We start from the raw sequence: 16,088 nt of genomic DNA on the forward strand, positions 1-16,088 counted from the left end.
GGACTTTGGAGTAGGGTGAGGGAAGCTAGAGCAGGTAAATCTTAGAAGATTGTCAAGATTACCTGTTTTATGGGATAATAGCTGATGCCATTTAGGTCTAGTATTGTGCATGGTTCTTGTTTTACCATGCAATAGATGAAAGCTTTCTATGTAAGAGCCAGTACGTCTTTTTTGTAGAAAGTACGTACAGAAACTCAAGCAGGTGTTATTTGTGCTGTGCCTGATGGTACAGTCTCCTCTAGAGAGGCCACAGATTCTGCATTTCCCATTTGCCAATGATACCAAGCTGTGTGGCAAGGTAGGCATGCTGAAGGGGAGGGATGCCATCCAGAGGGACCTGGACAGGCTGCAGAGGTGGGCCCATGCCAACCTCATGCAGTTCAACAAGGTTAAGTGCAAGGTCCTACGTCTGGGTCAGGGCAATCCCAAGCACAAATACAGGCTCAGCAGGGAATGCCTGGAGAGCAGCCCTGAGGAGAAGGACCGGGAGGTGCTGATTGATGAGAAGCTCAACATGAGCTGGCAATGCACAACTGCAGCCCAGGAAGCCAACCGTATCCTGGGCTGCATCAGAAGTGTGGCCAGCAGGTCAAGGGAGGTGATTCCCTCTACTCTGCTCTGGTAAGAAAGACCCCCACCTGGAGTACTACATCCAGCTATGGGGCCCCCAACATAGGAAAGGCATGGACCTGTTGGAGCGGGTCCAGAGGAGAGCTACAAAGATGATTGGAGGGCTGGAGCACCTCTCCTATGAGGAGGGGCTGGTAGAGTTGGGGCTGTTCAGCCTGGAGAAGAGAAGGCTCCAGGGAGACTTTATAGTAGCAGCCTTCCAATACCTAAAGGCGGCCTACAGGAGAGCTGGGGAAGGACTTTTTACAACGCCTGTAGTGATAGGACAAGGGAGAATGGCTTTAAATGGGAACAGCGTAGATTTAGATTACGTATTAGGAAGAAATTTTTCACTGTGAAGGTGGCGAGACACTGGAACAGGTTGCCCAGAGAACTCGTGAAAGCTCCATCCCTGGAGGTGTTTAACACCAGGCTGGATGGGGCTTTGAGCAGCCTGGTCTAGTGGGAAGTGTCCCTGCCCATGGCAGGGGGGTTGGAACTCAATGATCTTCAAGGTCCCTTCCAACCTAAACCATTCTATGATTCTATGATTTCTGGCATTATGCTTTGAAATTATCTTAAAAAAAAAAAAAGTTTCTATTACTGCACCTGAATTTGAACATGCCATTAAACAAACCTGTAGGCTTTGCCGTGTAAGGATATAACCATAGCAGCCATATTCTGCTGCAGGATTTAAGTTTAATATATGCTACCTTTGTATAAGCTTTCCTCTGAAGGAGCAATGAGGGGCATACCCCTCCCTCAGCAATCGGAAGTCACTCCGAGCGCTTCAGGACTGGCAGAATCAGTCAGAACAAGTATTTAAACAAGTAATTAAATTCTTCAAATGAGAAGTATGGGAGGCAAGAAAAAAATATGGGGCTCATACAGGGATAACAATCCATTTGAAATACTTGCTTCAGTAAGACTAGCACAACTGCCTTGGGAATGGTTTACCCACAACAATATTAGACATTGTAAGCTGTTAATGCAGAGAAGTGCCACTGCTGGTATTCAAGGCGGCAGAAGAGGTGGGGTAAACAGGAGCAGCTAAGAAGCTGAAACTGTTACTGGTGCTGTAAAATCACCGCTGCTTGCAATGAGTGGTCCAAAGCTACCCAATCTATGTCATTCATTAACAGGCACATATCTGCAGAGAAGGATATGTATGATAAGGATGAGCCCCCTGCTAGTCTTGGGTGCTGGGGAGCAAGTAATACTCCAGGCAGGTAACGCACACTCCACAGCCAGAGGCACACAGGCTCCTTCCTCAGCCGTTCTATATAAACAGGTACCATTTCTGATTTTATTTCATCATAACATACAGGTAATGCTCATGACACAACCAGATGAGAAATTCGCGTCTCTCTGAACCATTTAAACAACTTGCCATACACCAAAGAACATTATATTCATATTGAACATGTACACATTTCCCCCACCCCCCCCCACCCCTTGCATCCTCCACTTTGCCTTCCAAAATTCTACAAACCATTTCCAGCATTGTTCAGGTACAGGACACTAGGTCAGACAGGAGACGGGGCACCACCCTGCACAGGACATGGGGTTAAGGCTTCCTCCTACAGGAACCAGTCCCCTAAAAATACTGAGCCTACAGCTTTGATTCATTCAGTGACTATAGCGTAGTGGAAATCACAAGGAGCCAGAAGACAAATTTCAGTTCCTTAGAAGGCGATTAACCAAACAAAACCCAAACGTATGTATTTGTATAGAGAGAAGGGGAGAACACACACGTGTGGACAGGAAGATTCTGTTTCTGCCTCTAGGGATTGATTTGTGTTAACCCCCATTAACTGATTATTTGAATCAAAGACATGGGCTTTTACTGCAATCTGGCTGAGAGGAGCACTGCTAAATCGTTTACATATGTATATACACACACAGAGTGTGTATATATGCTGAAAATAGTTGTAACATAATCACTTTCACTTGATAGGTAAACAGAGACAAGTGCAGCATGTTTAATGAATAGCCAAGACCTGACATGCTTTCCAGCATGCTGTCAACCTAGCCCTTGCCAAGACTACCCCTTCTTCCAGCATCTCCATCCATCATGAACACAGCCTCTGGGTTCAGTTACTCCTGATGTTGCCTCTCTCTCTGTGCCTTTTGCACTTTTTAGGATCAAGTTAATCAATGCTGTAGCTTTCAGTGCTATTTTAAAACAGTCCACTGTAGGAAATTAAAGTCACATCCTAGCCACAAAACAAAGTGACAAAATCTTCTCCACTTTTCAATACAGTAAAACCTGAGATTTGAGTCACAAACTAGCTAAGCTTACAGTAAAAAAAAAAAAAACAACAACCAACCAAAAAACACCAAACCCCAACATAACCCAAGCTGCTGACTTGAATTAGGGCTTCAGTTTGCTGCTGACAAATATTTTTTAAAGCTGTTGGCCAGGGGTATTTGTTACATGTGATTTAAAATTTTCAGCTGCCTGCACTGAAATGGGACAAAACACTATAGTTCCCCCCCGACATGTTCTGAGGGGTCCTAGGGAAGACCGAGATAACATGTGTGCAGCTCCTATCAGAGCAGGAAGGATGAAGCTTGATGCTGTGCCTCTGGAACCACCCCTCGCTGACCGCAAACTTCTTGCAGCAATGCGTGCGCACAAAATAATTTGAGCAGTGGCAGTCAAAGGTACCGCATGAATGGCAGCTGGTTTGCTGTCATTCATTTTAGTGGCCAGCCCAGCCCAAACCAGGACAGAAGGTCTGTGCCTAATCTCCCATAAAACACCCTGCTGGCAGCAGGGAGGTGACACCTTGAGCTGGTGTGTTGCCCGGGGTGGTGAGGACGTGGTGCCAGCCAGCAGCAGCACAGCTAGAAGTGTCTGCAACCAAATCATGCATCAGCATGCTGGGAAACCAAGACCCTACTTTGGGACAGAGGACAACAGGCAGGATCAAGTTCCTTTGGAGCTGCGAGTGCGGGAAGTGAGCAGGCTTCCCTTTAAAGCTGTCTCTTCTCAAAGCCCCATTCTTTCACACCACACTATGAGATGGGACGCTGGAGGTCCCCTTCTGTTTTCCTTGGACAGCCAGCCAGACCTCTCTTTCTCAGATGAAGTCAGCAAACCTAATGAGAAGCTTCTATCTCCAAGTCCCCACAGTTTGGGTGAGGATGCTGAGATGGAAAAAAACCAACCACCTGAATTGCACCCACCCCATGCATGACTGGAACCATATGAAGATCAGTTCTTTAATGGTACTGCTCAGTTAAGGACAAAAGCCCATCCCAACTCATTTTTTACTTAAAAAAAAAAAAAAAAAAAAAGCGCCTTCAAGAGCCATCTATTGAATTGTCAATTTGCAAGAAAAGGATGTTGTGGAATTGTACTAGCCACTTCTCTTGCATGTAACCCTAAGTATTTACCACTCCATTATAGCTTAGAAGCCAAAGCAGCCACCCCTCTCCCAGAAGCCAGCTTAATATCAAAAATAGAAATACTGTTTATTTTACGTTTAAAAAGAATAGGGGAAACAGTCATAAGTACAGTTCATTCGTCTTTTTTAAGAATAGCTGCTGAGCCAACTGAAACACTTGTGCGTAGACAGCTTTAAAAAAAAATAAAATCAAATGTTGCTAGTCATTATTTGTTCACATTGCTTATGAACTGACTACCAGCATCTGGCAGCCATAAAGCCCTAGTTTATTTTTCATATTTTTGAGGTACTGTTTTGGTTTTGTTTGTGGTTTTTTTTGTTTGTTTGTTTTTTGTTTCTTGTTTTTTTTTTTTTCTCTGAAGCAGCTCTCTAGCAAATCACCTAAAGCCTATCCATTACAACAATAGTTACACCAGTATTTACATTTCTCTGAACTGTGTGTTCAGACCAGCCTTGCTGTAACCAGTTCCTACGTCCTTTGGAATCACTCCTAGTCTGCCTTCTGACAGGAAAAAGGTCTCCCTCCAGAGGTTGGCTCAGTGTCAGGGCTAAGGTGCACTGGTGAGGATGTGGAGCATGAGGAGGGGAGAACAAAACTAGCTTTGATGGGTAGGAGCGTGTTTCAGTGGAACCAGAGAAAGGGTTTGATACCAAGAGAGCTTCCTTTTTAAAAACTACTGAAAGGATGTGCAATCCATTGCATATAATTGCTTCCTCAGTCAGGGAAAGATCTTTGAAATGTTCTGCCCTTCTCCAGGAAAGGGGAGAAGAAAAACACAGCGTACACTCAGTTTCCTCAGGCAGATGCTTATTTGTCATTTCTTTGCCATATTAATCTAGTCACTGCATTCACACTGAAACCTCACATTTCTCCCCCCACCACCATCTTTTTGCACAAAGTTTGTTCTTTTCAGATTTACAGGGACCTCTGAAATGCTGGGGGCGTGGCCTGGAGGGGGAAGCAACTCCAATACAGTCACAGAAGCCTGCTGCCCCTTAAGAGACTTCAATGATTTCCATGCTGCCTGAAAAGCTCGACTGACTGCCTACTTTCCCTAGTTCTTCTCTGGACCTGTTGTCTGACATGATGCTCTCCCCAAACTCCATCTGGCAGCTTCTGCGCTTAAACTGCTTTTCAAAAGAGCTTTCCTCATGCCAGCTACGCCTGGAGTCACCTCGATCACCCTGCTTTGGCCTCCTGCGCACAGCACAGGCTTGGTCACAGCCTGTGGGCAGCTGACTACAGCTGTAGGCAGAGTAAGCAGCGCTGTTCCCATAGATGGCGGAGGCAGAGTAGAAATGTGAGGACTCAGTTGCAAAATACCAGCTGTTGGTAAGGGACGTAGCTGATGTCTGAGGAGCTAAGATGTCTGAGTGCCAGCCTTTGAGGCCCAGCCCAGCAGCAGACTTTGCCAAATGCTGCTGGCTGGTGGAGAGACCAAACAAGAAGTTTGTTCGGTAGTTGTCTTCCATGCTCCCACTCCGGTGGAGGGGGTACAGGAGCGAACGCTGAGTGGTGGCACTGCTGCTGGCTCTCCCCAAGTGTTGCCGTTTGCTCTGGCTATCCAGCTGCCAGGTGTTCTGGGGTTTCTTGGGAGGGTTTGCTTCCTCTTTATCAGGGCTGGTCTCTGGGGTCTGCTCAGAGACCTCCTGGACAGGGGAAAACTGACACAACTTGGTGCTGCCCTCTAAAGCAGTTGTGTGTTTGTAGTATTCCAGGGTGTCTTCGGAGGAGGCAAAGCCCTGAACTGATGCAGTCACACAGTTGCTACTTGCTGAGTAGGATACAGATTTGATATCCAAAGAAAAGGAGCGCTTCAACCGGTTGCTGTCCTCCACCTTATCTAGGGAGACGTGCAGTCCATTTATGCCCTGTACCAGTGGGCCATCTTCCAGAGGGGACAAGTGCCCACATGGTGCACTGCCGCAGTCCACTGGCTTCTGTTCCACAATCTCGGAGGTAGTGGTAATGCACAGCTGGTTAGCAGAGAGGCTGCTCTGCCCGCCTTCTGGGACCAGCATGTGCTCACTGCTTTTTTCTAAATGCAGAAGTTTCAGCTTACTAATATGTCCAGGCTGACCGCTCTGGTTCTTGATCTTTTTCTCAAAGTCCAAAAGCTGGCCCAGAAAATTGAAGTTGGGAGAAATGGTTGGCCTTTTTTCTTTCACAAATCTGGAAAGGGAGACAAACAAAACAAGAATTAATTTAACAATCTGCTGCTCAGACCTGAGATAACCCTAGAGTGATTGTTGTGAATGTTAACAGCCTAATCTTAACTTGTTAGAATGCTTGGACTAAGGTTCAGTCAAGCACAGGAAACATGGATAACAAAGAAAAAAAGGCAGCTTTTAAACAAGGCAATGATGGATGCTCTCAATTCTCTCTGCAGCTTACTTAAAGGTGGCTAAAAAAGGGAAAAGAAAGCATTCTTTTTACCTCTTTATGATGTCCACAACAAGATTTGAGGGAATCATTTCCCTTATTTTATTTTACCAGTGGGATCTCTGCTACCTCGGTTTCTGACCAGAGTTAAGAACTCCTCAAGTTCTGCATGAACAGTGTCAGCGCTCTAGCCAAGAGACCTTGGCCTCCCCTACACTACAGAAAGCGGACCATCTTCCCTACTGTTCAAAGGGATGAAAACCCATGTTCCTTTCACCTCTCTCATGCTGCTGTTATAACAGTGAGCGCTTCCTACCCTGTTTATCTTTGTCAGGCAAGACAAAGAGCTCTGATATATGCTGACCTTATACAGCAAATGCCAGTGATTTCTACCATACACTGGTATTGACCACTGATACGATAATCAAAAAGAAAAACAGAAAGGAGCAAATGCAGCATTAAAACAAAAATGCTCTCTCCAGCTCTGTAGGTGTTCAGCAGTAAAGGGCAGCAGTATTACCAAACCACTGGAAGAGTTAACCTCCTTTCAAGTCCTGTAGGACTCAGCCTGACTTGCATACATGTGCCAATATAAGCATGCACTTGCATACTCGGTTGAATATGGACAAGGTGCAACGCATACTTAAAATGTTTTCCTGAACCGGGACTCCAAATGTATGAAAGACTTAAGTATCAGATGTCATGTCATATACTTCAAAGTTAAATACAAAAGCAGTACTTCCTACCTGTCTGATTTGCAGTATAGCTAAATAAGTACTCTTTGCTTTTTACAGGGTGTAAACCAGAAAGCTGCCCAAATCCTTCCTCCTTTAGTTTTTTTTAAAGCATTCCTGGAACTATGAAGGTACTAGATGACAAGGGAATTAACAAGGGAAGAAACCTTGAAGAGCTAAATCTAGTACAAACACACATATAACATATCACTGGGAAAATTAAATGTTATTAAAAGCAAAAAAATATCTCTGGGGATGTGTACAGAAGGTGAGTGTGCAGTCATTAAAAACATAATGAAAAATATTCAAAGGTGTACTTGTGCATATGTGTATACACGAACACAAATGCAAGCAAGGACATGAAAAATACCAAACAAAACTTACATTTTTAATTTTTTTTTTTTAAGTTGCCAAACAACAAACAATAGTAGGAATAGTTGAGGTGATGTGATGACCTGGAAGATAAGATTGCACAAAGTGATAGTGGAAACTTCCGCCATGAAGTGCAAAGACTGGCAAATGGAGCAAACTGTTAAGTCTCAGAAGAGGTTCTTTAGCTGGATCTCCTAGCATTGAATTTGGGGGCTTTTATTCCAGCGTAAGCAGTTAGCTCATAAGAATTCATATAATCTTCATTCTTTTCCAGTCAAAGCCTAGTTGTACTTGCTATTGGATTTGTTATTTAAAGCAAGATCCCTCTAGTCAACACTGCCATTTCTGGCCTGTGTTGTGGGAGGCTCTCCAAACCTCGGTTCCTTCCACTTTCTCCTTGTATCACACCACAAATGTAGTCCTAAGTTTAAAATTAGCTTTTTAAAAAATGAAAAGGGTACAAGAAAGTCGGCTGGATCCCCCCAACAAGTTTTAAGGCTTTGCAAACTTTTTCATTTTAAAATGCACACTCTTTTTTTCCAATTGAAAAACATGCATAACATTTAATTCTGATGTTTGTTTCCCGTGTGTCATCCATTATACAAAAGAAAAGATTAAAAACATTTATTTCCTCAGGTCTTTCACTTCAAATGAGTGTCACCTTTTTTTTTTTTTGGTAATAGTGTCAGACAAACATTTTATCTAATGACTTTCAATTAACTTAGAGAAAAGTATTTTTCTTTCAAGCTTTGCCAACAAGAGATCCCAAACCCAGGAGTGAAATGTGCTGCGGACTGTTCTCACTAAGCCATATCAAAGGAAATATAGCAAAATAGAATCTAAATTTCACAGTTGTTGTTCAGTATTAACAATGCAAAGAAAAAAAGGCCTACGATGATTAATCCTTCACACTCAACTGACACTTCTGGTTAAGAAACAAACTAGAATTTAATGCAGAGATTTCACGGAGTAATTTAGAAGCAGCGCTTTAGAAGTTACCCAAAGCATGTGCATTTTAGAAGCGTTTAGTACTCTAGAGCTCTAACCGCCAGACCACTACAGCCTGAGACAAGTTTTTTTAGTGACTCAAACTCATACCTCGCCCAGTATCCATCCACGTCCACTAATTCATCCATATTATCTATACCTGTGTAACTGTGAGTTTCCACCTACGCCTCTTAACCAAACCTGTATCACCATACATGTTGAAATTACTGCATAACACCAAACTGTCAGCAGGCTTCAGTAAGAAACGGTGGAAAATTTCTAAAGGCAATGGGAGATGGTTGTAGTTCAGGCACCTCTTACATGCACCTTTTTCACTGCATACATAATTATGTTCATCAGCTTAAAAGAAAATGCCCCCTGGAAATCACGCTCCACAAGGGAATATCAAATCTTTCTGTCCTCATCGGTGTTTGAGAGACAGTTGTAGCAAACAGTAGTGATTTGGAAGGTACTCCTCGCCACCTGCTCCAGCGCAATTGTTCAAATTGCCTTTGCACCACGCATGTTATAGCAATGCATCAGCTGTGCCAACTAGCACATAAAGCTCAGCAAAAAGAAAACCATCATTTTCTGTACAACACAACAAAGCAGGTTGTTGAATGAAATAGAGAAGTCATGGTACACTGCAACTGTGCCACCTGGAATCTAGTAAAGGGTTCACAATCCAAATACAGAAATGCGGGATTTGAAAGGTTAAAAAAGGGGGGTGTGGGAGGGTGGTCCCACAAAAATTCCCTGATGCCACAAAGAGCTAACACTTCAAAATACTTTCCGGTTGAGTTTAATAGCAACAAAGAAGCTTTCTTAATTCCTAGATATTTCACCTGCAGGCAGTTCTTTGAGAGCATTACTAAATACCAAACTGAAGTCAACAGCTCCAGCCTAGCATTTGTCATAAGCTTGACTATAAATATCATCAGTTCTCTTTCTTTATCCCTATCTATTCCATTCTCTCTCTGACTTACAAGCTATTGTGATATGTGTAGTATAGCTCGGTGTGTGTACGTATGTACGTACACATTTAATAAGCAGTTTAAATTCCATGTATTTGCTTACTCGGAGCAATGACCAACATTAGCATTTTGCAGATGGGGAATTAATATTAGGTGTGTGATGTCTACGCACCACCATTAATTTGTTTATGGAGGAAGCCTACATTTAAAACAAAAGTGTGCCGAGCACAGTGAACTATCGGATAAAATAACATGTCTGCTTCTACCCTAGGTCATATAACCTTTAATTCTTCACCTTAAAAACAAGCCAACAGGCACAAGAATTAATATGAAAGGAAAATTTCTCCTTACCTGTAAGCTTCGTCTAAGGACATATCCATTCTCTTCATGATATATGCAATAGCAATTGTGGCAGAGCGAGATATTCCAGCTAAACAGTGCACTAACACACGGCCATTTGATGCTTTTGCTTTTTCTGCATAGCAAAGAAATTGGCAAGTGTCACACTCAGCAACATTAGACCATGAATGAAAAGTTTGCAAAGAAAGCAATGTTATTTAAAATTGTTCAAAACATCCAAATTAACTGCTAATTGCAAACTTCATGGAAGCTTTAAACAAAAATCACTTATTTTCCCTAGCACTGTATAGCATTGAGTATAGAAAAAGCAAGTGACTACACACAGGAAACATATTGCAGTTACAGCATACTGCATTTTAATGTGCACATAAACAAACCTATTTAGATGTCTGGTGAAGGTGATTGTTTCTAATTTTATAGGCAAGTAAAAAGCAAGCATTCATGATGGAACAATTTGGCCTGTTCAGATTTGGCTAGCTCACTTCTCAAAGCTAGAGACAGGATCTGTATGTCAAATTTTCTAATTCGCTCTCTGCAGGCATATATCAGGCATCTACCAGGTTGCCAGAAAGCAGAGTTGTGCTCTTTAAAAGTGTCTTTGTTCCTCAAGTGCTGGAACACGCAGCAGCAGCATCTCCTTACATTATTTTGCTTCTGTGCCTATAAAGTGATGGTGTTCATGTATGTAGATCCTTAGGGTATTTTCATACCACCCAGAAAGCATTCAGGTCTTCTCCAGCCAAAACAGCAGGGCAGACACACAAAGGAATCCAGAAACTGTTTTAGAGAGAGAATTTAAGTTTTCTCTCACCTATAAAATCAACTGATTTATCCAACCAAGGCAAAATTTTCTCACAAAAGCTGTCGTTCACAGGCACTCTCAGGAAATGAGATTCCGGAATGAAATCAGGCTTTGGACAAGTATTGCTGGCGTTTAGTACGTAGCCAATATCATTCTGCTGCATCAGCTCCTAGGAAAAAGAGAGAGATTAAGCCCAGAGAAGTCAAATGGTACCTTTGGCACATTACAAAGAAACTGTGAATCCAAAGCTCATCATAAAGCTAAAACCCAAACTGGAATTCATGTTGGAATTGCTCCAGCTGTTACGGGCATTCCTTTTTGGAAAACAAAACAAAACAAACTTCCTCGGCTTTTAATTCTTCAAACAACTTTTAATGAGACATCCAGTATGTCCAAATAACACATGGACTGCAAAGCCCATACAAACAAAGTTAAGAAAGAACAGAAATAATGGTAGAATACACACATATTCTGGTACAAATCATGGTAGATGATGGAGCATCACTTCCAAGAGAATCAATTTTTTTTGCTACTTTGGTTTAAATTCTTACTGTGAAAGCTGACAACATAACCGAACATTTCCCACATGTAGTTTGCTGGCCTGAATAAGTGTTTTCTGCATCACATGTGTAAGACTGAGGTTGCCCCATCACAGATATCGGCGAGAAATACGAAATGAAACTGATACCTCCTGCAGTCACCTGTTAAAGTACCTGGGACTTCCTTGTTTCTAAGGCAATGGCGCAAAACTCACTCAAAACTGCCTATGTCAGGGGGGTTGGAACTCAATGATCTTCAAGGTCCTTTCCAATCCAAACCATTCTATGATTCTATGATTCTAAAACCTTGAGAGAAAGAGCTGAGTAAGAGCTGAAGACCTGGAATTAGACCATTTTCACACAGCACTAACTGCAGTTTTACAGGAGTTCTGCTTTGTGGTTTACGATTTAGTTGCTCATATTTCAGTTTTAAGTCTTTGGTGCTCTTGCATCTCAGAGATTATCACAGCAACAAGCAGAGACTCAAAGTACAAATATGAATATATCTGATTTTAATCCTTTTGCTTTTACAGCAATTATATTAAAAAAATGAAAAATTATGTCAATCTATGGGAGCAGTAGCAAGAATGAATTCTTATACTGCAGATTTCAACTGGAGGTCAACCAGTATGAAAATACAGTCATGAAGTCAAATGGCCGCTTCTTCCCCATATGTATTTTTTCTGCAAGTGTAAAGATGTTTTGGTGAAGAGAAACAGGGATATGGCTATTTGAAGAGCCATAAATCTTATCTTGTTCAAATCAGAGCAGTTTAAACGATATCTGATATTGAGTATACAGGTACACCACATGTATGTGACTGTGTATGTAGAAGGGATGAACACTCACACACACACATGTGTATGCGTTCATAAATTAAATGTTGAGTGAGAACAAAGAAGTGCAGAGGAGAAGGGAATCTACCCTCAGTCATTTTCAGAGGGAAGTGTATACAACTGATAGGGACTGCATTTTAAACAGGGAATTGACGTGGATTTCTGCTAGCGAGCTGAATTCTGTTGTCTGGAGCAAAATGAGCAGCTCCCCCAAACTTTCATCCAAAGGCCCTCACATCAGCACATTCAGAGGTGCCTGAAGGCGTGGGAACCTTAACTATTGAACATACATTATATTGTAAACATACCTATCCAAGGGGAACAGGAGATGACCAGATACTTGCAAAGCAAATCATCAGAAATATAATTTGCAGCAATGGTCAAAAAAGAAAAGAAAAAAGAAGAAAAAAAAAAAGAAAAAAGGGACCGGGATGTGTCAAAATAGGCTCTCAGCCTTACTGCTTCTCACCCTGCTGGTTTCCTAGGTCACTCTCCCAGTAAAGCTCAGCTTCTCATCAATGACAACAAATTCCAATATGTCACTGATTTCCTACTCTCCCTTCACATTTCCCCAACTTAACCAGCAAGTTCCCTTCAGTCCTGCATGCCTTTCACAGCCGACTCCATTGTACCTTCCTTTACTATATATTTAGCTCTCACACACCAATAGACCTAAAAGTTTAAAAGCAGGAGCACTGTAAGGAAGTGGGGGAATATTTGGAATTATCCAGAGAGGGAAGGTATGGGGAATGGGGTTCTTGGCATAGTGGACTACCTACCACCAGACCTGCAGTATCTTAACGTGTGCAAGGGAGTCCCCTGATCCCCAGCATCACTGCCTCGCTGTCCTGGGCTACACAACTTTCCCCTTCTAGGGCCCCAAGCTCTTCAGCATCAACTTCTGTAAAATAAATATCTGATTTAGATAAGTTGAAATACTGTCCCCAAAGCAGCTCACCTACTGTTGTTGCTGCTTGAAGGTGAGTGAGGAACAACTGGATTAGTAGGTACAAAAGTACATACAGGGTCGTGAACAATATCATATATAAAGGAGGGAGGTGATGAAGGTATCACTAACAAATGGACTGCCATGATGCATGTTTGTTCAGAATATAGCTAAGGGATGCTGGGATAATGATGATCAGTTTAGAAGAATAGAAAACCTTATTATTTCTTTTAAAGCATAAGTGCTGGTGGGCTGCACAGCCCAACCATCACGATTCCACAGTTATGCAAGGTTTTTGATGTGGAATTGATTATTCAAATGGGAACGAGAAGGCTGCAGCTGCCAAGTCTGAAATCTCCGAGCCAAAAAAACACCCAAAAATGTGTTAGTGCTTGTCTTTGAGACTAAGGCTAAAGAAAGAAGTTATGGTTCCATCTGTTCTAAAGTATCAATCATTCTCTGTGCAACACACTCCAATATACTAACCATAACAGTGCCTTCATTGTAAGGCACCCAAGAGGAAGAAGTGAATTATGATGGGAGGAAGATCCAGAAATCCTAATACTAACAACTTTGTGAAAAGAAGGTAAATGCTCTTTTGTCAGCTTATTTACATTTTATGACTTGTTTAATCTGAAAATTAATGGCACCCTAAAATGTTATTTTGTTCCAGGAAATAAAATCCAGGTCTGGAAGAAAAGAAAGAGAATAGTTAGGTAAGTAGCAAAGCAGAAAGTACCAGTTTAAATGCTGGTACAAAACATGAGATGTAAGTAGGAGGCTTTTTCAGGCCCATAACCACAATGCAAATTTTTTTCCTGTTATACAAACTTCCAGAAAGGACACTGTTACTGTAAGAATTTAGGTTAGTTTGTCTTTCTTTCACAAAGAGCAACAAAGATCAGTAAAAGTAAGTACCCTCTTGCAATGCCACCAATATATCACACTGAGATAACCACTAATATATCACATTGAGACCCAAAAAGTGAAATGAACTTTTCTGTTCTATGAAGAACTTTTTAGTATTTCAAGACTGCAAAAAAATATTATGAACATTTTCAGTATTAAGCATTTAGAAGGCAATCTGTAAAGCAAAACCACAAAGAATCTCCTAAGACTTTTCTGAAGTAATCATTATTTTTGCTGAAGGACACAAACCAAGCATTTGTGTTTGCATATCGTTCAAAAATAAAGCATTATCAGCAGAGATATTTATGGCAAATAGTGTTTGTGTTCATAAAAGGTCATGAATACAGATTGTCCTGCAACAAGACAAGCATTTCCCTACCCATGCTCTCAGAGATAAACCTATAAAGATCCTGAAAAGATAAGCTCATCTTGATAAAACATCTTTAAATCGTCAGGTTGAACAGTAGTGTAGATTAAGAGTTCTTTTTGGAGATATTTTTGAGACATTTAAATTTTAGAGAAATCAATATGTCTGGTCAATGGAAAGAATCCTGGGAACTCACAGATAGCATCTGAAGGCAAAAATAAAGTCAACATATACAACTACATCTTAATAGTTTTGGGAATCATACTAGAATTTTCCAGAAAATTATTTAAAAAAAATCTGGACTCTGAACAGAAAAACCAAACCTATTCTAATCTTAACAGAAGGTTGACTTCTTGTCCCCAGTAGCCAACAAACCAGCAAGGCCATTAAACCAGAGCATGCAAGTGTAACCACTTAACAGCTTCTGGACTGTCCTAACAGAGACAGAACTTTGCTACTTATCCCTGTTTTTTGTTTTGCACCCTCTCCTTTTGAATGTTCTTCGCTTTCTTACCATGTATTGGCATTTCTGGACACTCATTACAGTAAGAGACATCCTCCTTGCTCTCCCCCAATACCCCTGGTGTGGGATCCAGGCTCCCCCAGAAGCAAAGCAAGCAGCAGAGCTCTGCCAGTTTTGTTTCTAGCATGTTGATCTCTAGCTACTGCTAACTTTGAGTTGAATCAAGAAACTGATTCAACCCAGGAAAATGGGAGTTGCCAACAGCTGGGAAAACATTGAGTGGATTTGAAGAGGCAGAAATCATAATTTGTTCCCACAGCTTCTTTAAGTTAATAAAGGTACCAATATTAAAGATGGAAGCCGTTTCAGATTTTCCACAGGCAGTGACTGAAACTGAAGAGGTACGATAAGCTACCAAGACACTAAGGTCTACTTTGGTGGAGCAAACAATTGATATGCTCAGAAGAAAGCATTGCATGCTATTTCTTTAAAGTAAGAGGACAAAGGTACAAGCAACAAGCAGATTTGAAGTCGTAAGATGGTTTTTTGTCCTTAAACAAAGGTAAGAAAACTAAAAGATGCCTCAGTCATCTATGGAAGAACTTCCAAAAGATTGACTGTCAAGGATAACACCAGGCGATAAAAACTTACCAAACTTTCTGTGGATTGAGTGCTGTTGTTTTTGTGGTCCTCTATAAAACAATTGGGAAACACAGCAATCCTTGGTCATAACTCCTGAGAATACGCGAGGAAGTACACATCTGACCGACTCCTGGGGGTCCTACATTAATTCTAAAGTATCTGCAGCTGCAGCGCTTCCTGATGTCTGATGGACACATGCCGAAATGATACCAAGATTGTAGATTAATAGGCAAGAGAGCCTCCACCAGCTTTAAACTTCCCGTAGATGGCTCTGCCACACTCAGGGCTCACCAGCAGTAGTTGCAGTTTTAGCCTGCTCTAGCCCTATAATGAAATTCCTGACCACCGCTACCACTTGGATTCTTTTCCTGGTGAGGCACACACACCGTGCCTGTGCCTAACACCTATTCATAGGCACCAATTTACTGCAAGGAAAGGGAACGGCCTCTTTCATTCCTCTGGGATTATTCACTACTTAAAAGCCACAGCACTGGAGTTCCAGTCACATCCCAAATGAAGTAGCACGCCCCTGGCTCTGGAGGAGAACATGGAGAACAAGGAGCCCCCTCACTCCCACCGTGACCTAGGATAGCACTTGCCATTCACACATTGAAACAAATAGCATAAAATCATCTTTCTAATACTCAGCCATTCAATGCAAGGGATTTTTTTTTTTTTTTTAATTACTTAGTTCCTGCTGTCTTTTGTCTGGGGACCACAAATTACTTTTGTGGTAAGAAAAGTAATAAGCT

General features: G+C 41.8%; 1 protein-coding gene across 1 annotated transcript in view; it reads right to left on the minus strand.

Annotated features, from left to right (window-relative positions):
- Positions 1–4,133: 4,133 nt before the first annotated feature.
- The window catches only part of DUSP16 (dual specificity phosphatase 16), a gene marked incomplete at its 5' end in the record, with an annotated part of 30,182 nt that continues 18,227 nt past the window's right edge, over positions 4,134–16,088 (minus strand). Inside the window, 3 exons of the mRNA XM_082479773.1 lie at positions 4,134–6,195; positions 9,824–9,947; positions 10,644–10,803. Of these exons, the coding sequence (XP_082335899.1) occupies positions 5,019–6,195; positions 9,824–9,947; positions 10,644–10,803 (1,461 nt within the window). The 3' untranslated portion in view covers positions 4,134–5,018. The remainder of the gene's footprint in view (positions 6,196–9,823; positions 9,948–10,643; positions 10,804–16,088) is intronic.

This window comes from Vanellus vanellus (genome assembly GCF_965231255.1).
Source record: "Vanellus vanellus genome assembly, chromosome: 1".
Classification (NCBI taxonomy): Eukaryota; Metazoa; Chordata; class Aves; order Charadriiformes; family Charadriidae; genus Vanellus; species Vanellus vanellus.